Raw genomic sequence first — 23699 nt, forward strand, 5'->3', positions numbered from 1 at the left:
AGGGAATTCTGGGCATCCCTCCAAAAAATAACGCCTCCGCGACCCAACATTGGATTAGTTGTAGAAAATGTAAAAAATAAATATGAGCAGAGAGCGCGTCATCCATGCGCAAAGTTGCAGAAGTCTAATTCGACGACTTCCAAGTGGTCGCCATATTGGCTGCATTTGCTGTCCGTGACGTTACCCCGGACATTCATCATTGAAAACACGCTGTGGCCCCCTCTGTAGGACAAGCCCCTTGAGACACGGAAGGTCTTTTCGAAGAAAACATCTTACAACCGAGTGACGTGTCTGGGGCAATATTACCCTATTGTTTCGAGCCATATTTAGATGACATGCGGATCACGGCCAAACCACCTCCCCGCCCTATCCACCTCTGCACGGCGGTTATAAATGCCCACTTCAGTCATAAACGTCCACTTTCGCAGTGGACATGAGTGACCGCAGCGATGAGCCAACAAGGTCGCAGCTGGCTCGGCCTTGTCGACAAGGAGCCAGCCAGCGTAGTGATCCACAAGGCCTGTGGAGGCCATCCTTCAGCGGCTGCTGCATGGAAGCCTTCCGATACGCACATTGACACATTTAGCAAACCTGATTTATGGATTACGCCACCCCCCAACTATTGTTTATTTTAGTAGCTGTATACACACCTACCTGTCATTTGGAACCCATGAGGTTCTCATCCTTTGCACCGTGCAATTTTTCGCGACGAACCGGGTCTCTTGCAAACTTATGAAGGGTAAACCCACCCTCCTGAGTGTTCAAGCAATGTCCAGCAATGCAACGAGCCGGCATTTTGGCTAACACGAAGGAACAACGAGCTACCTTCCCGGAGGTAAAACTCATGAAACTAATGAGTCCACTTGAGCGCGGTCCTGCCATGTATGTCACTTCCTGCTCTTCTGGAAAACAAATCCCTGAGAGGATTTTCAAGGCGGGAGTTACAAAAAGCTGTACACGTTCAAATCATGTTTTGTGGTGGAAAAAACCCCTGGGTCCATGTTGGCTGCCGTTTTTTCAGAAACATGACAGTGATGCTTTAAGCATATATATCAACAGAGCCCCTCAAATAAATGCCGCCTTAAAAAAAGAAACCTCCAACTGTCTGCATCTGAGCAAATACTCTAAATGAACAAATAATAATTGTTTGATAATTGTTTTTACTGGAGCTCCACAGATCACACAGGAGACAATGTTGTATTTCAGTCTGTGTTCTAAAAAGACAGGACAAATAGTTGACTATATTTTCCAAAATATAAACAAATCTAGCCAATCAATATGCAATCACCTATTCTGATCATCTTCTTCTTCCTTTCTCCTTTCCTTTCGGCTTGTCCAATTTGGGGTCGCTCTGTCAGGGGCATGGCCAAGTCACTGCAATGGGTGGAGCTGCCTCTGGCCTGAACCACAGCGGCCTTTCGCCCAAACTCGGGGGCCCTCTGCCAGAATCGGCAGCCGCTGGCTCTCGACACTGCCTCTGGAGGGCTTTGTCCTCAGCTGTCACACACTCCTGTCTGGTTCTCTCTGTGCCTTTGGGACCCCCCTCGAGGACGTCCGAGTCGTACCGTGGGGACTCTGGTGCTTGCCGTCCTGGCTGACCTGCTGAACTTCTCAGCCAGGTTCCTCGCTTTCCTCTGCCTGGACGGCCACCAGACAGACTGGGGTGGGGGATGTGTGCCCACCTCCTGGCCCCCTTCCAACCTTCCCCATTTTATTTATTTTTGTCATGTCTGGAATCTGCATCTTGGGACGGGGCTTCGTCAGGGGCATGGCCAAGCTACTATCCTGGGTAGAGCTGCCTCCGGCAGGAGTCCCACACCTGCACTGCATGGACACTAATTAGACCAGGCATGTGTCTTTTGCATTTGACAGTTCGTTGTGCTACTGTGTATTGGATACTCCACTATCGTGCGTGAGTATGCAAGTGTTGTGTAGTGCTTTACTTCATCACAGCGTTCCTGTACCACTATAGTCTCGTTACGTCTCATTCACATTTCCAAGTTTTGCCTCATAGTTATTGGATCTTGTTTCACGTTTTTGGACCTTGCCTTTTTTGTGCCTCTGCCTTCTCGGACTGCTTAACCGTGTATGACCTCAGTTTTGAATAAAACCACTCTCAACATGTCAATATATGTATATGTCCCTTTTCTCAGAGTCCAGCAGTTGGGCCTGGTTCCTTGCCTCATGCTTATGACACCCACTCCTTGTCATCTTTTCCCATGTGAGGCTATCTTCTGCATACTCCCGTCTTACACAAACAGCCCTCATGTCTTCCCTCACAACATCCATCAACCTTCTCTCTAGCCTTCTGATAGAATGATCTTTTGGCTAGAAGCTCCATCCTCATCATCCTTCCACCAATATACTCACTATGTCAGCTCTGGACATGCACTGCTCTCTCTAACATTGTCTCCAAAACATGTAACGTACGCTGAAGCGTGTTGTGGCCACATGTTAAACTTCAGTAAACCTCTCCCCAACAGACTTTTTTTTTTAATATGCATTGTTCTCAAATGAGTCCAATGCGTATTTAAAAAAAGTAAAGAAAATGTCTGTCGCAGATAGGTTTACGTAGGTTCATGTGTGGCCGCAAGATGCTTCCGTGTACGGGGGCTGAAGCCTATCCCAGCGGTTTATTTGATGGATCATTTACGTCGAAAGTCATCAATATCATAAGCCATGTCGAAGGAAATTCAGTTACACTGAAAACATTTCTGGGATATACCGTGAAGAAAATAAGTATTTGAACACCCTGCTATATTGCAAATTCTCCCACTTAGAAATCATGGAGAGGTCTGAAATTTTCATCGTATGTGCATTTCCATTGTGAGAGAGATAATCTAAAAATGAAAAATCCAGAAATCACTATGTAGGATTTTTTTTTAACAATTTATTTGCGTGACACAGCTGCATAAATATTTGAACACCTGAGTTAATATTTGGTACAGTAGCCTTTGTTTGCAATTACAGAGGTCAAACGTTTCCTGTAGTTGTTCACCAGGTTTGCACACACTACAGGAGGGAGTTTGGCCAACTCCTCTACACAGATCTCTTGATCAGACAGGTTTCTAGGCTGTCACTGAGAAACATGGATTTTCAGCTCCCTCCAACAATTTTCTCATGGGTTTAGGTCTGGAGACTGGCTAGGCCACACCAGAACCTTGATATGCTTCTTTTGGAGCCATCATTGATTTTCTTGGCTGTTTGCTTTGGGTCATGGTCATGTTGAAAGACCCAGCCACGACCCATCTTCAATGCTCTGACTGAGGTAAAGAAGTTGTTCCCCATAATCTCACAATACATGGCCGTGGTCATGCTCTCCTTATTACAGTGCAGTCGTCCTGTCCCAAGTGCAGAAAAACACCCTCTAAACACCATGCTTCACAGTAGGAATGGTGTTCTGCCGACGCCCATAACCATGACGGAGCCTATACAGGTTGAGAGGCTCGATGGCCCGGCAGAGGAACGACTGCGACGCCGGCAAGATGGCCAATGCTTTTACTGTGGACAGCTGGGCCACTTAATAGCTCACTGTCCGGTCAGGGCCAAGTGTTCTACCTTCATGATAACGACTCTGGTGAGTGTGAATTACACTGCGGCGGTATCGAATCGAGCACTGCTTCAAGTCACCTTGAGCACAGAGGGTCGTACCTGTTCAGATACACCCTTTATTGACTTGGGATCGGACGCCAATCCAAGGGTAGTTGAGGCTTTGAGCGCAGTGGCCTTTCAGACACAACAGTTCTGTAACACGTATGCGGCCAATGGCAAATTCTTATGCCGAGTAACACACCATACGCAATCTCTGAGCATGACATTTCTGGACGCACCGAGAAGATAAGCCCCTTGGTTCATCCTATCGGGCCCCATTTGCCATTCCTGGCTTGACTTGTTACGCCCTTCTTTAGCTTCACTCAATTTTGTCATTCTCCCTTTAATTAATAAATGCATCTTTTAAAAAATATAACCACAACTCGTGTTTGGTTTCACCCTAATTTTGAACAATAGCATAAATGTATCATTCTTGTGAATACAATTCTCTCATGCATTCTCAGGCTTGTTTTAGTTGGTTCCTCATCATGTGTTGCCTTGTCTGAGAGAGACAGCCATACACAGTTTATATTCTTTTCACAAAGCTGTTTCAAAGCATCTTATTTTCTGCTAAAAGTCTAGTGGAAAATTAGTTGAAATCTATTTATGCTTGCTGACTTCCTGCGTGGTCATTCGAGTGTGACGGGCTTCCTGTTCAGTAACTTGATGCTGCAACCATCTTGAAAAACGTTAGGTGTGGCTTGACAGTTGCATCCTGTCACTCTCTTTATATCAGAAACAAGATGTGAATACAAAGATGTAACAATAACTGGGTTCTTAAGGTTGCTAACCCCGATATATGTATGTAATACAAAGATATGAAAAATAATCAGGTTTATATAAGGTTACTGACTTTGGTATAGGTATGCAATGCAATGAGAAGATAAGTGGGTAGGCTACGTTTATCAGAGAGATTTTTGCCGTGCTGGTGACCCAATCAAGTATAATTTTGTTTGGCAACATCTGGTGTTCAATTTGAGAGTTGGTGGCTCAGCTCAAAACATGAACCTTAAGCCCTACACCCCAAATGTTATCAATTCGCTCCATTGCTATTTGTGGTATGGCAACCTATCTGACAATATACAGAGGTTAATCAACCACAATGAGGCGCAGGTGTAATCAGTGCGGCTGTGCGGGAACTGCACAGCCAGGGATGGGCCAGCAGAACCCTGACAGTTGTTGAGTCCAGGGGAAAGGACAAAACCTTGAGCAGGCCGATTGTAGGAGTAGCAAACAATATTCCAAGTGAAAGCAAAAAAATGCTTCATTGAGGGATGGAGTGGAATGCAAAAGAAAATATTAGCCAAGTCAATGCAAGTGAAATGAGTGTGGGTTATGTAATTTAGGACAATGTCGAGTCGGGCTTCGGGACTGGCAAAGTGGGATTTAGAACGGCCGCATTAATTGCTCACCGATCATGGACCATGCGAAACTTTCCAGAGACAGGAATTTCACATAACACCCCTGCTTTGAGCAGGCTGTCACTTGTTTCCGCAATGCCAATCATCTCAACCTCTTTTACAGAATATTGAGGAACATATATTCATCCAGGTTGGTGGTTACACGTCCATGGTGTTCATCCAGAAGTTGGTAAAAATGTGTTTGACGGAATCAAATAAGAAGTGATGAGGAACAGAGCAATTAAGAGTGAAATGAATTTTGCCAATCTGTGGCCTGTGTGCATGCCAGGACAAACGGACCAAGATCCTTCGCTGTGTACTGAGGCGAAGCCATCAAGGAGACATGTGGGTGACAAGGAGGCATAGAAGGATCCAGAGTATCCCCCATCATATACCATTTGAGTTGTTCGGGAGTCAGGAACACCGAAAAGGCGACACCTGGTTTGTCAGCAGACAAATCACCCATGTTCAATTCCCATTCAGTGAAGAAAATTAGTATTTGAACACCTTGCTATATTGCAAGTTCTCCAACTTAGAAATCATGGAGGGGTCTGAAATTTTCATTGTAGGTGCATGTTCACTGTGAGAGCGATAATCCAAAAAGAAAAATCCAGACATCAGAATGGATGACTTTTTAATGATTTATTTGTGTGATACAGCTTCAAATAAGTTGATATGCTTCTTACGGAGCCACTCCTTGGTTTTCCTGGCTCTGTGCTTCGGGTCATTGTCATGTTGAAAGACCCAGGCACGACGCATCTTCAATGCTCTCAGTAAGGGAAAGACGTTCCCCAAAATTTCACAATACATGGCAGTGGTCATCCTCTCTTTACTACAGTGCAGTCGTCCTGTCCCATATGCAAAAAAAAAAACATCCACAAAGTATGATGCTACCACCCCCATGCTTCACAGTCAGTATGGTGTTCTTGGGATGGAACTCATCATTTGTCTCCAAACACGGTGAATGGAATTATGCCTAAAAAGTTCAATTTTGGTCTCATCTGCCCACAAAACCTTCTCCCATGACTTCTCTGTATCATCCAGATGTTGATTGGCAAACTTAAGATGGGCTTTGACATGTGCTGGTTTAAGTAGGGGACCCTTCCGTCTCATACATGATTTCAAACCATGACGTCTTAGTGTATTACCAACAGTCACCTTGGAAACAGTGGTCCCAGCTCTTTTCAGGTCATTGACCAAGTCCTGTTGTGTAGTCCTGGGCTGATTCCTCACCTTTCTAAGGATCACTCAGACCCCACGAGGTGATATTTTGCATGGGGCTCCACTCCGATTGAGATTGACTGTCATGTTTAGCTTCTTCCATTTTCTAATGATTGCTCCAACAGTGGACCTTTTTTCACCAAGCTGCTTGGCAATTTCTTTGTAGCGCTTTCCAGTCGTGTGGAGTTGTACAATTTTGTCTCTGCTGTCTGTGGACAGCCCTTTGGTCTTGGCCATGTTTCAAGTTTGAGTCTTACTCATTGCATGCGGTGGACAGGTGTATTTATGCAGATAACGACTGAACACAGGTGCATCTGATTCAGAATAATACATGGAGTGGTGATGGACTTTTTAAGGCGGACTAAGAGGTAGTCAGAATTGTAGCTGATAGACAGGTGTTCAAATACTTATTTGCAGCTGTATCACATAAATAGTTAAAAAAATCATACAGTGTGATTTCTGGATTTTTCTTTTTAGATTATCTCTCTCACAGTGGTCATGCACCTACGATGAAAATTCCAGACCCCTCCATGATTTCTAAGTGGGAGAACTTGCAACATAGCAGGGTGTTCAAATACGTATTTTCTTCACTGTATGTTGTTATCAATTTCCAGAAATGCCTCACTATAGCTCTCTTCCCCTGATCTGTCACAGTACAGAGTGCAATGCATACAATCAGTTACCATATCATAAGATCTGAGGTTACAGACCCAAGGTGACCAGAGAGTCCAAAAGTGCTCAGCTTCAAGCCAATCACCAGAGTCAACATCTATTATTGCCCAATAGATGTTGGCAGTGATGCATTTCACAGGGCCTTGTTCAACAAGCGGAAAGTGGGAGGTGGCACTGGAGGCAGAGGCGGCAGAGTAGCAGTAGATGTTACCATCTGGAAATCCCAGGTTAAGTCCATCAGGGCTGCATTTGATGAGAGGGTACATGGTGATGAGGAGATCGCTGCCCAAAAGATTGACTGGACAGTTCGGTGCAAACACAAAAGAATGCAAAAAATTCTGTGAAAAACATTGAACAGTCACTGGAGTTGTCAATTGCAGGGCAATTTCTTCACACTTGAATCCAACATGTGAGATGTTTTTTCTGCTAAGAGAGATATCAGGTGGCAGGGCTGTGATGGTAGAATGCCAAGCTCCTGTGTCAACCATAAATGATAAAGTGGATCCTCCTACCGTCAGGATCATCAAAGGCTCCTGCAGGCCTAAGCATGTGAATTCAGGGCACCATCATTGCGGAACCTGTCTACCAGATGGAGGTAGATACTTTTGGTTTGGCGCTGAGGGATATCCTTGTTGCTGTTGCGGTAGCTGCTGGTGCTGTGTAAGATGTCCTCTCTCTCGGGGTTGGTTGTAACCTCCTCGATTGTAGCCACTTGCAGGTTGTTGGCCTCTGCCTCTCCATCCAGACGCTGCAAACGCGGGCCCAATGACAAGGCCACCAGGGGGCGCACATTGACGCATGAATGAACCTGCTTGATACATCATACTCTCGGAACCGACAGAAATAGATGAGATCACTGCAAGAGCGGCTTCTTCCTGCTTTTTCAGATTTTGAAACTGCAAATAGCAAGTTGTGTTTCTGTATTTTTGTGTTTGTCTACCTTAGACTATTTTTCTTTAGCATGTCTCCTCAAATGATAGTTTAAGATGTGACAACCACTGGTAACCTCAGCACTGGGAAGGTCTGGATTCGCCTCCATGGCCTGCGCCACAGACTTGGGAATGCCCTTCATAATGGCTGCTCGGGACCATCCATTTTCACAGTATTTCCTCATCCATTCTTTCAATTGACCCCTCCGTACAGGGCACTGAACCATGCCTCCTGAAGTCACGTCACCCCACTGTTGCTAACCTCAGACAAACATTAGACAAAATGGCGTCGCAGGAAGAAATGTCGAGAGCGAAATTGTCCGAGTTACGAGCTGATTTTTCACTTGCATTCTTACCGAATAGTGAAATATCGTTGAAGAGCATACAGCAGGGCTTCACGTATTTCAGCGAGGGGCATTTCAATGGTATTTCCATGCATATCGACGGAGAAACCATTGATATTAGTGTAAGATCTTTCCGGAGTCAGAGGAAGACCGAGAAGCCACATAATATATTATAACCCAAAGACGAATTCGTCATTGACAGTTTCCTATTTTTGTGTTACCTATCACACTTGTGTGCAGAATCTGTATGTGTATCTGTATAGCCGTTTGTGAACGGCCGTATGAAGGAAAAGAAGAAGGCGAGTGTCACGTTAAAAAGCCTGACTCTATTAAAAGAAGGCGAACCGACAAGGCTTCAAGTTTTACTTGCTGCAAGGGGAGCGAAAGGACTTCCCTGCTTCCAACCAACTCCAACTTGTGTCTCCTTGCAGCTTCTTTTTATTCAGTGAATCACATGATGAGTGTGTGTGAGTGTGTCTGACTGTTTGATTGTTTACATCTGTTAGATTGATTACATCTTGTTAGATTGATTACATCGAGACAGTGAGTTCAAAGGTACAAGTTTGGTGGTGATGTGTAACTAACTACAGTTTGAACAAAATGAGAACTTATGGATGATTATTTTAACAGCGAGGCTTGATTTACGAGTTGTTTCTCTCGTTTTCTTTGTGTAACGTCACGCGCTCCTCTCAATGATTATTCTTGAATTAGTGCCGAACCTACGTAAGTCCCGACCGAGTACGACAATCACTACTTTAGTGTCCTCAAACATCCTTCCTTCAATCTTGGTGTCTCGGTGCACGTCGAAGGCTTTTAGGACTCGCTAGTCCGGTTTAGCTTAGCTCAGTAGCCGCCGAACAGAGACACGTAGTGCAGTCAGATCATCGCAAAATATCGCTCAACACAGATCAAGTGTGTCAATCATTCACACGTAGCTATGTTATGCAAGCGAAGAACTGCTAATTCATCTATATGAGACATGTATTGAAAATCAAATATAGGGCATAAGTTCGTGCAAACATAGTCCTGTTTACCTTAGCTCGGTAGCCGCCGAACAGAGACACGTTTGTGCAGTCAGATCATCGCAAAATATCCCTTAACACAGATCAAGTGTGTCAATCAATCACACGTAGCTATGTTATGCAAGCGAAGAACTGCTAATTCATTTATATGAGACATGTATTGAAAATCAAATATAGGGCATACCTTCATGCAAACATATCTGTTCCGGTTGATTTTAGATTGATTCAGTTGATCATACGATCTTCCACAAAGTTTGATCCATCAAAGACATTTTTCGTACTCGGTCTTCGGTTTTGGAAAGGGTACGAATTGAACTCCACCAACTAGCCTATAAGGATACCTGTCGTTACTATTACAAAGTCCGTGACTACACCTCTTAACCATATCTATTGTTAAGGAACCCAAATACGTGATAAAACTCTAACAAAAGCTATACTGGACCATGCAACTTTGTCTGAGGTAATGGCGGATGCCAACAAGGGGCGTGGTTTATGCAGATCTCTGGCCTCTGATTGGTCAGCGACGTGGATTACGCAATTTCTACGGAGGGGTCAATTGTTCTTTCTCATTCTCCCATTCTTTTTCAGGCATCCTTTGACGCCTAGATGCCAAAATATGCCACATATGCCAAATGTGCCTTAAGAACTATATACAAAAGAAAACATATACTCATTAAATTCATATCCCATTGTGTATGTCATTTGTGACCGGAATATTCTGTAAGTAAAAGCTTCGACGAAACTGTTCGTCTCCAGCCTGTATTTGCATAACAAACATTCTCACTCCCCGAAATTAAAGGAACATGCGGAGGAAAAAGCATCGTCCAACAGTTTAAACAAAAACCTAATGAGCAAACCTAACGAGCAGAAAATGATCATGAGAATAGAAAATGATCATGAGAATATATATATATATATATAAATATATATATACACACACACCACTAAACGGAGATAATGAGGCCTCCTCCCCTACTTTCCACCCCCTACGGGACAAATTCCTGACATCATCAAAAGGCGTTTTGGCATGATACTGAAACCTTTGGTAATGCAGAGACCCGATATAGTCTTTTAATGGCAACCACAGGACGTGGACCACCCATTTGAGACTTGGACATGTGACTTCCATGGTCATGCGTGTTGCCCAGTTCATAAATAGACAGGTGACTGACATGGCAGTCCATTACGCCCGATCATGATATTACCAGGTTCTGAGGGCGGGTGTGGGGATTGCACCACTGGAGAAGAATCTGGCTTACCGCAGTACAGAAACAGGAGGGATCTGAAGCTGCCATGGTGTCGGAACGGGAGCCTGCAGGTGCAGCAGCACCGGAGGAGTAGCCTCCACCTGTTGTGACACAGGAATGGGGTCGCCATTTCTATCAACCTAAAAGTAATTAAAATGAAACACCTAAGCTCAGGTGGAGAGAGGCTTGAGCAAGGAGATGTAGAATGTGCGATGAATAGCAAGGATTGTGGAAGATTGAACTGAATGGAAGTGTAATTAAGGATTTTGGTGATGGGAAAAGGACCAATGACACTCGTTGTGAGTTTACGTGACTCAGTTTGAAGGGGGAGGTAGTGGGAAGAGAGCCAGCCAGATTGACCCATTTGTATTCAGCTATTGCAGAGCAATGACGGTCCACAAGCTGCTTGTTGTGCCAGCTGGAGGTCAGTGTGAAGACTTCCCTCGGGCACAGGCGGCCTGGAACTGGTTTCCACCAAAACAGCAATGAGAGGCAATTTTGGACGGGTTGCTGCCAGCACAAGAACGTGAGGTGGCCATGGACGGTTCGCTGCGGGCACAGGAACGAGGCATGGGCTGAGCTGCCACTGAGGCGTGGGAATGGCTCGGCAGCGGTTGGGTCGCCACCGCGACGTGAGCTTGGCTCGGCAGAGAGTCTGTCACCACTGCGATCTGAGTGTGGTTTGGCAGCGAGTCTGTCGCCACGGCGACATGAGCATGCCTTGGCAGCGGGTCGTTTGTCACCGGCGCATGGGCTTGAATTAGCTGTGGCCATCCTGGGACGGGATTGTTTAATCTCCGCTGAATCCCATCCATGAGATCCTCAATTTCATAGATTGTCGGATTAGAGTCCGCCGGCTCAGTCATCGGCTATGCGTTGGTGGAAGTCGGCTGACGCTCAGCCGGCGGCGAGATGTGGATGGATGTTGGCTGTGGCTTGGCCGTCACTGGAGCAGAAGTGGGATGCTGTTGTCGGCGCGGAGTGGGCAATAGCTTGCGAGACTGACTTTGACACTAATTTATTTCATTTCTGTTGTGTTGAGAATTTTTAAAATATTTTAGCTATATTTGTATGATAGACAAATAAAATACATTTCCTCTGGATTAGACCTTTAATGATATGTGTTTGTTGAGAAAACCGTAATATTTGCAATGTGGCATTTGTGCGGTGTAGAGCAAAATATTTCATCCGGTTCAGTTAACAAACAGATTTGACATCAGACATTCACATTTCCACAAATATAGTCACTAGTGGTGTTGATGTAAAGTTCTCACAATAATATTTTCCATTCAAATCCAGTGAAGATTGTGGTTCGCTATTGTTGCAGTAGTTTGCCCACCCAGTCCATTGTCCAACCCCAGCATCGAGACGTCTTTGTCGTTGAGGCTCTCCAGTTTGGCTCAGAGTGAAAGTAAATTAATTGTATGTTCTTGTGTGAATCCATCTAGTGTCTCTCAGCTTTTATACTCCTTGTGCTTGGAATTCACTTCATGTCCGCGTTTGAGGCAAGATGTCTGTCTGCTTTGATGCTTTTGTCACACTTTGTTTGGATGTCTTTTGTGTATAGAGACTGACTGCACAAAGCAGGTATGCGAAGCAGCACAAGACTGGGGCTGCTGTGTGACATCTTTAATGGTGTGTCCATTAGGTGTGCTTTTGCGTACCAAGCATTTTGCATTGTTTTTTTTTTTTTTTTCAAGCACAGTGGGAGACAGGGCTTAGGTAGTGTCTTTAATGGTTGTTCAAAACAATGAACGTACTGAAAGAAATTATGGAACCATATCATGAACTGATTTGTTCCCTTCTTGATTTATTTGAGCTCAGCGATCAGCATAATCTTCCCTGCAAATATAGCCACTCGCAGGGCAGCGAGGGTGGCAAGGAGACTGAATTTGGGGCTATCTCAATCTTGCTGCACATGTCAGGGGTGTGGCCAGGTCACTGCCGTGAGCGCGGCTGCCTCAGGCCGAAGATCCACATTTGAACTTTCTTCTTCTTTTCCTATCGACTTGTCCAGTTAGAGGTCGCCACAGATTCAATGTCATTTACCACGTTCCACATGGGTACAAGGGATATGACTAGTGTAGTTCTTCATAGCTCTGTATTTCTTTTCTTCATTCTTTCATTTCTTATATTGATGTTTGATGATCTCTTTATTTTAGGTAACAAAAAAGATGATCAAGGAAACCACAAGTGGAGGAGTGACCGTCAATGACGTTATGATGCACTATACACTCATCTCTCTCCCATTTGGTGGTGTAGGTAAGATAGCTTTACATCATCCATCCATTTGCTCTTCACGGGGACCAGAACCCTACTGCGAAATATGACAAACCACCAAGTAGGACTCCCCCCTCCCCCTCCACACTCACACCCCAGGAATTTTCATGTATGTGTATCTGGCTACCAGAATTATTAAATATATAAAAAGTACTTATACTATATGTATTTGAGACTAAGATTATAACAGTATGCGTATTTACTTAAATCTATAATTATAAAAAACATTGTTAATCTTTCTTGCAACAGTTGCCCGACCGTGGTTGGGAAATGCAGAAGAGTAGGCTTGGTGGCAGGAACAATAATGCTACGAAGCACTGTTTTGGTGCTGGGAATGCTTATTAGATCCTCTAATGCAGCAGTCGGCAACCCGCGGCTCCGGAGCCTCATGCGGCTCTTTCATCCTTATAATGCGGCTCTGATTGGCTTGGGAAAATAAATTACTAAAATTTTTTTTTTGTATTTAATTGAAGTGCGTTTTATTTGTGTTAGTTTTTATATTATTTTAGTTCTAAATTTGAAGATTGTGATCTTGAAATATTAAAATATTAATTAAATTATTTGATATTATTTTTTCGTCGCTCAAAATAGACGTCACACTGCGGAAGCGGGTATACCCGCTGAAACGCCATCAATTTTGAGCGACTTTCAAGCCCGGCAAAGCCAATGGAGAAACATGCTGCGGTAAAGTAGTAGAAGTTTTTTTTTTTCTTCATTTTAGATGTGCGGCTCCCAGTGTTTTCTTTTCCGTGGAAACCGGGTTCAAATGGGTCTTTCGGTGTCAAAGGTTGCCGACCGCTGCTCTAATGGCACAGCATCAAGGTGTCCTCTCTTAAACACTCCTCCTCCTTGGTTGCACTCGCTAAACTTGTAATCTGTAAACACTAGGAACTGCTCACGCTGCATTTCTTTTCCTTCTCACTCTCACTGCTCCACCGGTGCGCAGTCCCATCACTTTCTCTCTCGCTCTCTCTCTCTCTCTCTCTCTCTCTCTCTCACACACACACAGACACACACACACACATACATGCACACGTACACACACACACACAGCGGAAGAGAGACTCGTAGAGACTTTAAGTTCACTCACCTGTGGCATTGCCACATGATCATCATAAACATGATCCTTGATGAAGTACGCCTAGGCATTCCCTTTCACAAAAGGCCTCCCATCCATGTTAAAAAATTGTGCATGCCATTTCTCTGATGAGGTAAGGAAACTCTTCTGCCATGTAACGATGAGCAACATCATAGAAAAGCATGTTTCTGATGGTGCATCTTTTTTCAAGTTTTTCAAACCAGCCTTTGCTTGCGGAAAAGCCTAGCCCTCGAGGGGGTGAATCACAATGCAGGGTCAAACAAGGAGAAGAGTGCCTTGACAGGAAAGCTCTGCAAAGACTAACCAAGAGCGCTCAGAAGATCCCTGGGTGTTGTCTGCCTTCCCAAGAGGACATTGCCAACTCCTGCTGTTACATGAGAGCTACTAACATCGTAAAGGACTCTTCCCATCTTGGTCAGCAAATGTTTAACCTGCTGCCCTCTGGCAGGCCTGGAGTGCCAGGAGAAAACCCACATAGCTACGGGGAGAACATGCAAACTCCACACAGGCGAGGTCGGCATTGAACCCTGGGCTGCTCAGTGGCAAAGCTGTAAAGCATTAGCCTTCTAAAGATTGGGGTTCAAATCCAGGCCTTGCCTGTGTGGAGTTTGAATGTTCTCCCTCTGCCTGCGTGGGTTTTCTCCTGGCACTCCAGTTTCCTCACGCATCCCAAAAACATGCATTAATTGGAGACTGTCAATTGCTCCTAGGTGTGATTGTGAGTGCGATTGTTGTCTGTATTCACCTTCCCTGCAATTGGTTGGAAACCAGTTCAGAGTGTATCATGCGTCCTGCCCGATGACACCTGGTATAGACTCCAGCACTCCCGTGACCTTTGTGAGGATAAGCGGCTCAGAAAATTGATGGGTGGATGGAATTACTGCTGTCTTTTACCTTTGAAATGAGTTTGTCTGTGTGTGTGTGTTTATGTGGGTACCAGATTGTTTAAAATATATCAACTTTACAGTACGTATTTAGACTTTGCCTATTTGAGACCAACATTTTCAATTATACAAGTGTCAAGTTCAATCTTTATTGATAAAAACTTGTGCATTGCAGTAAATACGTTATTAACATTCCTCTTTTGCTGGAAGTTCTGACGGTGTAACTTTGGGTTTTATCTTTGAGAAAAACATTGTGATGGGTAGATCTTATCTTTGTTTTTTTATTCAGCTTAAATTCCCCGTACAAGGACATCAACACAATGACCAAACCCGTACCATATTGTCGTCAACGTCTTGTGCACATCGTTTCATTGCCCTTGCCATGTTGCACAATTGTTGCAGGTACTTGAGGGTGAAGGCCACGCTTTTCACACTGTTCTTTATCTTTGTCTTCGTCTCCCTCACTTGCAATGACGTGGCGCCATGAGCTGGCTACCTGGCGTGTGTTATTCCACCCAAAGACCCATCTGAATATTCAACATTATTTACAGCCACAGGTTAAAATCTGTATGGAAGTATTCCTCTGTCTTCCCGATCAACCGATACTGCTATTTCTTCATCAGATGAGGATAAATCTGAGAAATCAGCGCTGGGCATTTGTCCGACGTGGTAGGCCCAAATTTATTGTGAGGGTCTCCTGGGAACGGCTGGCAGATTCCCCTGTCAGAAGGAATTTCAACTCCCACCTCTGGAAGAACTTTGCTCACGTTCCGGGGGAGGCAAGGTACATTGAGTCCGAGTGGACGATGTTCCGCGCCTCCATTGCTGAGGCAGCCGACCAGAACTGTGGCCATATGGTGGTTGGTGCCTGCCACAGTGGCAACCCCCAAACACATTGGTAGACACCAACAGCTAGGGATGCTGTCGAACTGAAGAAAGAGTCCTATTGGGCATTTTTGGCCTGTGGGACCCCCGAGGCAGCTGATAGGTACCGGCTGGCCAAGCAGAATGCAGCTTCGGTGGTCAATGAGGCAAAAACCCGGGCGTGGGAGGAGTTTGGTGAGGCCATGGTGAATAACTTAAAGACAGCTTTGAGGAAATTCTGGTCCACCGTCCGGCGTCTCGGGGGTGAAGAAGTGCTCTGTCAACACTGTGTATCGTGGGGATGGTGCACTGCTGACCTCAACTCGGGATGTTGTGAGTTAGTGGGGAGAATAATTCAAAGACCTCAATTCCACCCACACGCCCTCCCATGAGGAAGTGGAGTCTGGGTTCTCTGAGGCGGCCTCTTCCATCTCTGGAGTTGAGGTCACTGAGGTGGTTAAAAAGCTCCTTGGTGGCAGGGCCCCTGGGTGTATGAGATTCACCCGGAGTTCCTACAGGCTTTGGATGTTGTGGGTTTGTCCTGATTGACATGCCTCTGCAACATTGTGTGGACATTGGGGATGGTGCCTCTGGATTGGCAGACTCGGGTGGTGGTCCCCCTTTTTTCACGAAGGGGAACGGAGAGTGTGTTCCAACTATAGGGGAACATACTCCTCCCTGGTAAGGTTTATACAGGGGTGCTGGAGAAGAGTGTCTGTCGGGAAGTGGAATCTCGGATTCAGGAGGAGCAATGTGATTTTCGTCCTGGCCGTGGAACTCTGGACCAGCTCAACACCCTCGGTAGGATCCTCAAGGGTGCATGGAAATTCGCCCAACTAGTCTCGATATGTTCAACTTTGTCCCTCCAGGAGTCTTGTGGAGGGTTCTTTGGGAGTATGGGGTATCGAACCGCCTGAAATGAGCTGTTCGATCCCTGTAAGACCACTGTCAGCGTGTGGCCTGCATTGTTGGAAATAAGTCGGACTCGTTTCTGGTAAGAGTTGGACTCTGCCAAGACTGTCCTTTGTCACTGTTTTTGTTCATAACTTTAATAGACAGAAAATCTAGGCACAGCCAAGGCATCGAAGGTGTCCATTTTGGTGGCCTCAACATCTCTTTGCTCTTTGCAGATTCTGTTGGCCTCATCGAGTAACAATCTCCACCGCTCACTGGAGCAGTTAGATGGCGGCACGCACAGGTGCAGCAGCTCTTAGCTCTCCAGTTTGGTGCATTTTCTTTATCATCATTTTGGTGCTACTTGTGGATTACTGTAAAGCCACGGTCACATATTGCTTCCAGGTCCTGATCGATCTCGGACTGAAGCATAATTTATCAATAACAAAGGAATGTGAAAAAGGTAAACAGTATTCCGGAGGACATTGCGAGACCACCAGGATCTCCGTGGATAGTCGCTTTCAGTAAGCGACGGAGAAGGCGCAAAGACCGTAAGCAAAAACAAGGATGTCGGGCGCGCCTGGCTGCTAAGCTAAGGAAGCAACCTCACAGACCTGCGCTTCCAAGCATCTTTTTAACCAATGCAAGATCCATCACCCACAAAATGAACAAATTAGAATTACAACTAGCCACAAGCAGCTTTATCTAGAACTGCAATATTATTTTCCTCATGGAGACGTGGCTACACCCGCAAATTAACAATGCTGCAGTTTTGCTAGCAGGCCGCACACTACATCGAAAAGACAGAACCAAAGACTCCGGTAGAGCTCCTTGCAGTCTCATGCAGACCCTTTTATCTACTGAGGGAGCTAACAGTAGTCATTGTGGAAGTTGTCTATATCCCGCCGCAGGCTAACGTTAGCACAGCACTTAGCCATCTGATCGTGACTGTAAACAAACAGCAGTTCGCCCACCCCGACAGAGTATTTATTGTTGCTGGTGACTTCAACCAAGCGTGTTTAAAGACTGTGTTACCCAAATTCATCCAGTATGTAACATGTCCCTCCAGAGGAGCCAAAACACTGGACCATGTTTACTCGAACATTAAATATGCATACAGGGCTTCCTCACTCCCCCATCTTGCTGATTCCGGCCATATTTGCGTCACCCTCACACCCACGTACATCCCCCTATGTAAACAAACAAACAAAGACAATTACAACATGGCCTGAGAACTGCAGGATTTTTTTCATGCACTGTTTGGGAATTATTTGAACACCAGAACCTCTAGGAACACACAGATACTGTTCTGTCTTACATCAAAAACTGTATAGACACTGTGAAACAGAAGGATCCGGTTTCCCCCAACCAACAACCCTGGATGACCCGAGAGACGAAGGCAATCCTGAGACGCCGTAACACCACCTTCAGGTCAGGGGACAAGGCTCAGTACAGTGCCACTAGAGGCGACTTAAAGAGGGGCATCAGAGTGGCCAAGGCTGCCTACAAAAGAAATATTGAGGAGTGCATCACAGAAAACAACTAAAAAAAAGAATGCGGGAGGGATCACAACACATCACAAACTACAACAGTAAGAACAAGATGTGTGCTGGCAGAGGAACTAAACAATTTCTTTGCCCGTTTTGAGATGGACAGATCAAACCCAGGCTCATCACAACCACCTCCAGTCAGCAGCACACTAACACTTCAAGAACATTAAGTGAGAGGTGTCCTCAGGACCGTAAACACCTGGAAAGGTGCTGTCCCAGATGGAGTGCCGGGGAACGTACTGAAGGCCTGTGCTGATCAGCTGACGGGTGTTTTCACAAAAATCTTCAACAGATCCCTCCAACAATCAACCATTCCCTACTGCCTGAAATCTGCAACAATCATCCCCACCCCAAAGAAAGCAACCATTGACAGTCTAAATGATTACAGGCCTGTTGCACTCAACCCTAACCCTGTGATCATGAAGTGCTTTGAGAGGGTGGTTGCATGCCACATAAGGGGCTCACTTCCTCCCTCACTCGACCCCTACCAGTTTGCCTAGAGAGGATGCTATCACAATAGCTCTCCACACTGCACTGAGCCACCTGTAACACCAAAGGAACTATGTCAGGATACTTTTCATAGATGTTAGTTCAGCCTTTAATACCATCTTCCCAGGTATTTTGGTTGGTATGCGATACTCTCTGTATACATACTGCATACCAGCCCATCCCAGCAACTCCATTATCAAGTTTGCTGATGATACCACCGTGATCAGGCTCATCCCAAAAGGAGAAGAGTCTGCCAGAGACGAGATTGGAAAATTGTCAAAGTTGTGTTCTGCAAACAACCTTAACACTGAACACCACAAAGACTAAATAAATCATCCTGGACTTCTAGAAGTGTGGCTTCGACCCCGTCCCATTGTTCATTAATGTAGAGTGTGTGGAGAGGATCCTTTCCTTCAAATTTGTGGGAATCTACATCACTGACAAACTCACCTGGACTGTGGATACCACCGTGGTGGTGAAAAAGGCCTGGCAGCGACAGCACTTCCCCAGAGTGCTCAGGAAGAACAACTTGGAAGCTAAGCTGCTGCAGTCTTTCTACAGAACCACTATGGAGAGCATCCTCACTGCATCACAGTGTGGTATGCTGGATGGACAGTAGCGGGTAGGAAAGCTTTGCAGAGTGGTCAACAGTGCCCAGACGATCATTGACTGCTCTCTGCCCTCCTGAGAGGATATTGCCAAATCCCACTATCACAGCAGAGCCACTAATACTGGAAAGGACTCTTTACATCCTGGTCATCACCTGTTTAACCTGCTGCCCTGTGGCAGGAGGTACAGATTCCACAAAACATGGACAACCAGATTCAAGGACAGATTTTTCCCAGAGCCATCGACTCCTTGAACTCAAAACCAATGACCATAACTGTATTGGAATGCAATATTATGCAACTGCACTGTTGTCCATTTCCATCCATCCATCCATCCACTTTTCCAGGTCGGGTCGCGGCAGAAGTAGCTTCAGCAGGGATACCCGGACTTCCCTTTCCCTAGCCACTTCTTCCAGCTCTTCCGGAGGGATCCCAAGGTGTTCCCAAGCCAGCCGGGAGACATGGGTCGTCCTCGAGGTCTCTTTCCGGTGGGACATGCCCGGAACACCTCACCAGGGAGGCGTCCAGGAGGAATTCGAATCAGATGCAGAGGAGTAGCGGCTCGACACTGAGCCCCTCGCAGATGACCGAGCTTCTCACCCTATCTCTAAGGGAGAGCCCGGACACCCTGCGGAAGAAACTCATTTTGGCCTCTTGTATCCAGGATTTTGTTCTTTTGGTCACGACCCAAATCTCATGCTCATAAGTGAGGGTATGAATGTAGATTGACTGGTAAATTGAGAGCTTCACCTTTGGACTTAGCTCCCTCTTTAACACAATGGACTGACACAAAGTAAGCATCACTGCAGATGCTGCACCGATCTGTCTGTCGATCTCCCGCTCTATTTTTCCCTCACTTATGAACAAGACCCCAAGATACTTGAACTCCTCCTACTTGGGGAAGTATCTCATCCCCGACCTGGAGAGGGCACGCCCCCCTTTTCCGACTGAGGACAACAGTCCCGGATTTGGAGGTGCTGATTCTCATCCCAGCCGCTTCACATTCGGCTGTGAATCGCTCCGGTGAGAGCTGGAGATCACGGCTTGATGAAGCCAACAGATCCACATCATCCGCAAAGAGCAGAGATGCGATGCTGAGGCCACCAAACCGGACACCTTCTCTGCCTCGGATGCACCTAGAAATTCTGTCCATAAAAGTTATCAACAAAAGGGCAGCTGTGGTGGTGTCCAACTCTCACCGGAAACGAGTCCAACTTATTGCCAGCAATGCAGACCAAACTCTGACAGCGGTCATACAGGGACCGAACACCTTTTATCAGGAGGTTCGGTACTCCATACTCCCAAAGACCATACAGGACTCCCAGAGGGACACGGTTGAAAGCCTTCTCCAAGTCCACAAAACACATGTAGATTGGTTGGGGGAACTCCCATCCACCCTCGAGGATCCTGCCAAGGGTGTAGAGCTGGTTCACTGTTCTACGGCCAGGAGAAAACCACACTGCTCCTCCTGAATCCGAGACTCGACTTGCCGAAAGACCCTCCTCTCCAGTACGCCTGTGTAGACCTTACCAGGGAGGCTGAGGAGTGTGATCCTTCTATAGTTGGAACACACCCTCCGGTCACCCTTCTTGAAAAGGGCGACCACGACCCCAGTCTGTGAATCCAGATGCACTGTACGTGATGTCGACGCGATGTTGCAGAGGTGTGTCAACCAGGACAGCCCTACAACATCCAGAGTCTTTAGGAACTCTGGGCGAATCTCATCCACCCTCGGGGCCCTGCCACCCTTGAGCTTTTTAACTACCTCGGTGGCATCAACCACAGAAATAGAAGAGCCCGCCTCGAGCACCCAGACTCAGCTTCCTTGTGGCAAGGCATGTTGGTGGAATTGAGGAGGTCTTCGAAGTATTCTCCCCACCGACTCACAACATCCCAGGTCCCCACTATACACAGTGTTGATGGTGCACTTCTTCCCCCCGAGACGCTGGACGGTGGACCAGAATTTCCTCAAAGCTGTCTTTAAGTTATTCTCCATGGCCTCACCAAACTCCTCCCATGCCTGGGTTTTTGCCTCATTGACCACTGAAGCTGAAATCCGCTTGGACAGCCGGTACCTACCAGCTGCCTCGGGGGTCCCACAGGCCAAGAATGCCCAATTCTTTCTTTCCCAATCACGCCCCTCCAGGTCTCACTGTTATTGCCCACATGGGCATTGAAATCCCTCAGCAGAATGATGGCGTCGTCAGAGGGGGCGCTCTCCAACTCTTCCTAGAAAGACTCCAAAAGGGTGGGTACTCTGCACTGCTGTTTGGTGCATAAGCACAAACAACAGTCAGGACCCGTCCCCCTACCTGCAGGCCGAGGGAGGCTACCCTCTCATCCACTGGGGTAAACCCCAACATACAGGCCCTGATCGGGGGGCAATAAGTAAACCCACACCTGATCGGCGTCTCTCCCCTGGGCAACTCCAGAGTAGAACAGAGTCCAACCCCTCTCAAGAGGAGTGGTGCCAGAGCCCAAGTGGTGCGTAGAGGCGAGTCCGACTATATCTATTCCAAACTTCTCGACCTGACCAGCTCCTTCCCTACCAAAACATTACATCTTTTTGTGCATTTACTTTTTTCATTTATTTTATCAATACCTGTGCCTTGATGTTTTATCTGTTTTACAGTGCATAAAATGAGTATTTGAACGTCCTGCTATATTGCAAGTTCTCCCACTTAAAAATTATGGAGGGGTCTGAAATATTCATCGTAGGTGCATGTCAACTGTGACGAATCGAAATAGAAAAATCCAGAAATCACAATGTATGATTTTTTAACGATTTATTCGTGTGATACAACTGCAAACAAGTATTTGAACTCCTACCTATCAGCTAGAATTCTGACCCTCAACGACCTGTTAGTCCGCCTTTAAAAGTCCACCACCATTCTATGGATTATACCGAATCAGCTCCACCTGTGTGAGGTCATTAGCTCCATAAAGACACCTCCACCCCATACAATCAGTAAGACTTAAACTTCTAACATGGCCAAGACCAAAGCGCTGTCCAAAGGCACCAGAAACAAAATTGTACAACTCCACATGGCTGGAAAGGGCTACGGAGAAATTGCCAAACACCTTGGTGAAAAAAGGTCCACTGTTGGAGCAATCATTAGAAAATGGAAGAAGCTGAACATGACGGTCCATCTCAATCGGAGTGGAGCCCCATGGAAGATATCGCCTCGTGGGGTCTCAATGATCGAGAGAAAGGTGAGGAATCAGCCCAGGACGACATGACAGGACTTGGTCAATGACCTGAAAAGTGCTAGGACCACCGTTTCCAAGGTGACTGTTGGTAATACACTAAGACGTCATGGTTTGAAATCATGCATGGGACGGAAGGTTCCACTGCTTCAACCAGCACATGTCAAGGCTCGTCTTAAATTTGCCAATGACTATTTGTATTATACAGAGGAGTCATGGGAGAAGGTTTTCTGGTCAGATGAGACCAAAATTTAACTTTTTGGTCATAATTCCACTAAACATGTTTGGAGGAAGAAGTTCCATCACATCACACCATCCCTGCTGTGAAGCATGGGGGTGGAGCATCATGCTTCGTTTTTTTTACTTCACATGGGACAGGACGACTGCACTGTATTAAGGAGAGGATGGGTCTTTCAACATGACAATGACCCGAAGCACACAGCCAGGAAAACCAAAGAGTGGCTCCGTAAGAAGCATATCAACTTATTTGCAGCTGTATCACACAAATAAATCATTAAAAAGTCATCCATTCTGATGTCTGGATTTTTCTTTTTAGATTATCGCTCTCACAGTGAACATGTACCTACAATGAAAATTTCAGACCCCTCCATGATTTCTAAGTTGGAGAACTTGCAATATAGCAAGGTGTTCAAATACTCATTTTCTTCACTGAATCAATTTATTTGCAGATGTACAAGTAAATTGTTAAAAAAAATCATACGTTTTGATTTCTGGATTTTTCTTTTTAGATTGTCTCTGTCACAGTGGACATGCACCCAAGATGAACATTTCAGACCCCTCCATGACTTCTAAGTGGGAGAACTTGCAATATAGCAGGGTGTTCAAATAGCTATTTTCCTTACAGCATCATCACATTGTTCGATTTTTATTCCATTTTATTGCACCATGCACCTTGTGGAGAAGCACTCATTTTGTTGTATTCACCGTATATAATGACATGAAAGACTTGATTGAGGCAAAGTCACGTGGTGAGTTGAATGTGTTTTCGTCCAAAAATAATGACTCGAAAACCGGGCGGCACTGTGTGCTGAGCTTTGTGACCTCCAGATAACATTTTCATTGATACAGGAGCATTTCTCACAACCTTTTATTTTCCTTGATAACTGACACGGTCTGCCAGGTGTAGGTGAAAAACTGATAAGTATAACGGCGCCGTCAGGGACAGCCTCACAAAGCCAAGTCTCTGTAAATCACAGGGCAGTGGACCATTTCAAGTCTTTTCTGGTCTTATCAGAAGATGAAGCTTGTCCATGTTGTTGGTAAAGAGCGTTGATTCGTGAGATGGATCGATGGGAACACCAATCTGTATCTTCAAATGTGGAGCTCCATTTCAAATCCGGCTTGCTTCCCTCTGTGGCTTTGCCTCCATGCTCCAAA

The 23699-nt window shown here is 45.8% G+C and overlaps 1 protein-coding gene across 2 annotated transcripts in view; it reads left to right on the top strand.

Moving 5' to 3' along the window:
* Positions 1 to 23699, top strand: part of LOC133504480 (aldehyde dehydrogenase, dimeric NADP-preferring-like) — a 107814-nt gene that overhangs the window by 74630 nt on the left and 9485 nt on the right. For both annotated transcript variants that reach the window (XM_061826746.1, XM_061826748.1), the window contains one exon: positions 12589 to 12688. In XM_061826746.1, coding sequence (XP_061682730.1) covers positions 12589 to 12688 — 100 coding nt within the window. The remainder of the gene's footprint in view (positions 1 to 12588; positions 12689 to 23699) is intronic.

Source organism: Syngnathoides biaculeatus, chromosome 8 (assembly GCF_019802595.1).
Source record: "Syngnathoides biaculeatus isolate LvHL_M chromosome 8, ASM1980259v1, whole genome shotgun sequence".
Taxonomy (NCBI): Eukaryota; Metazoa; Chordata; class Actinopteri; order Syngnathiformes; family Syngnathidae; genus Syngnathoides; species Syngnathoides biaculeatus.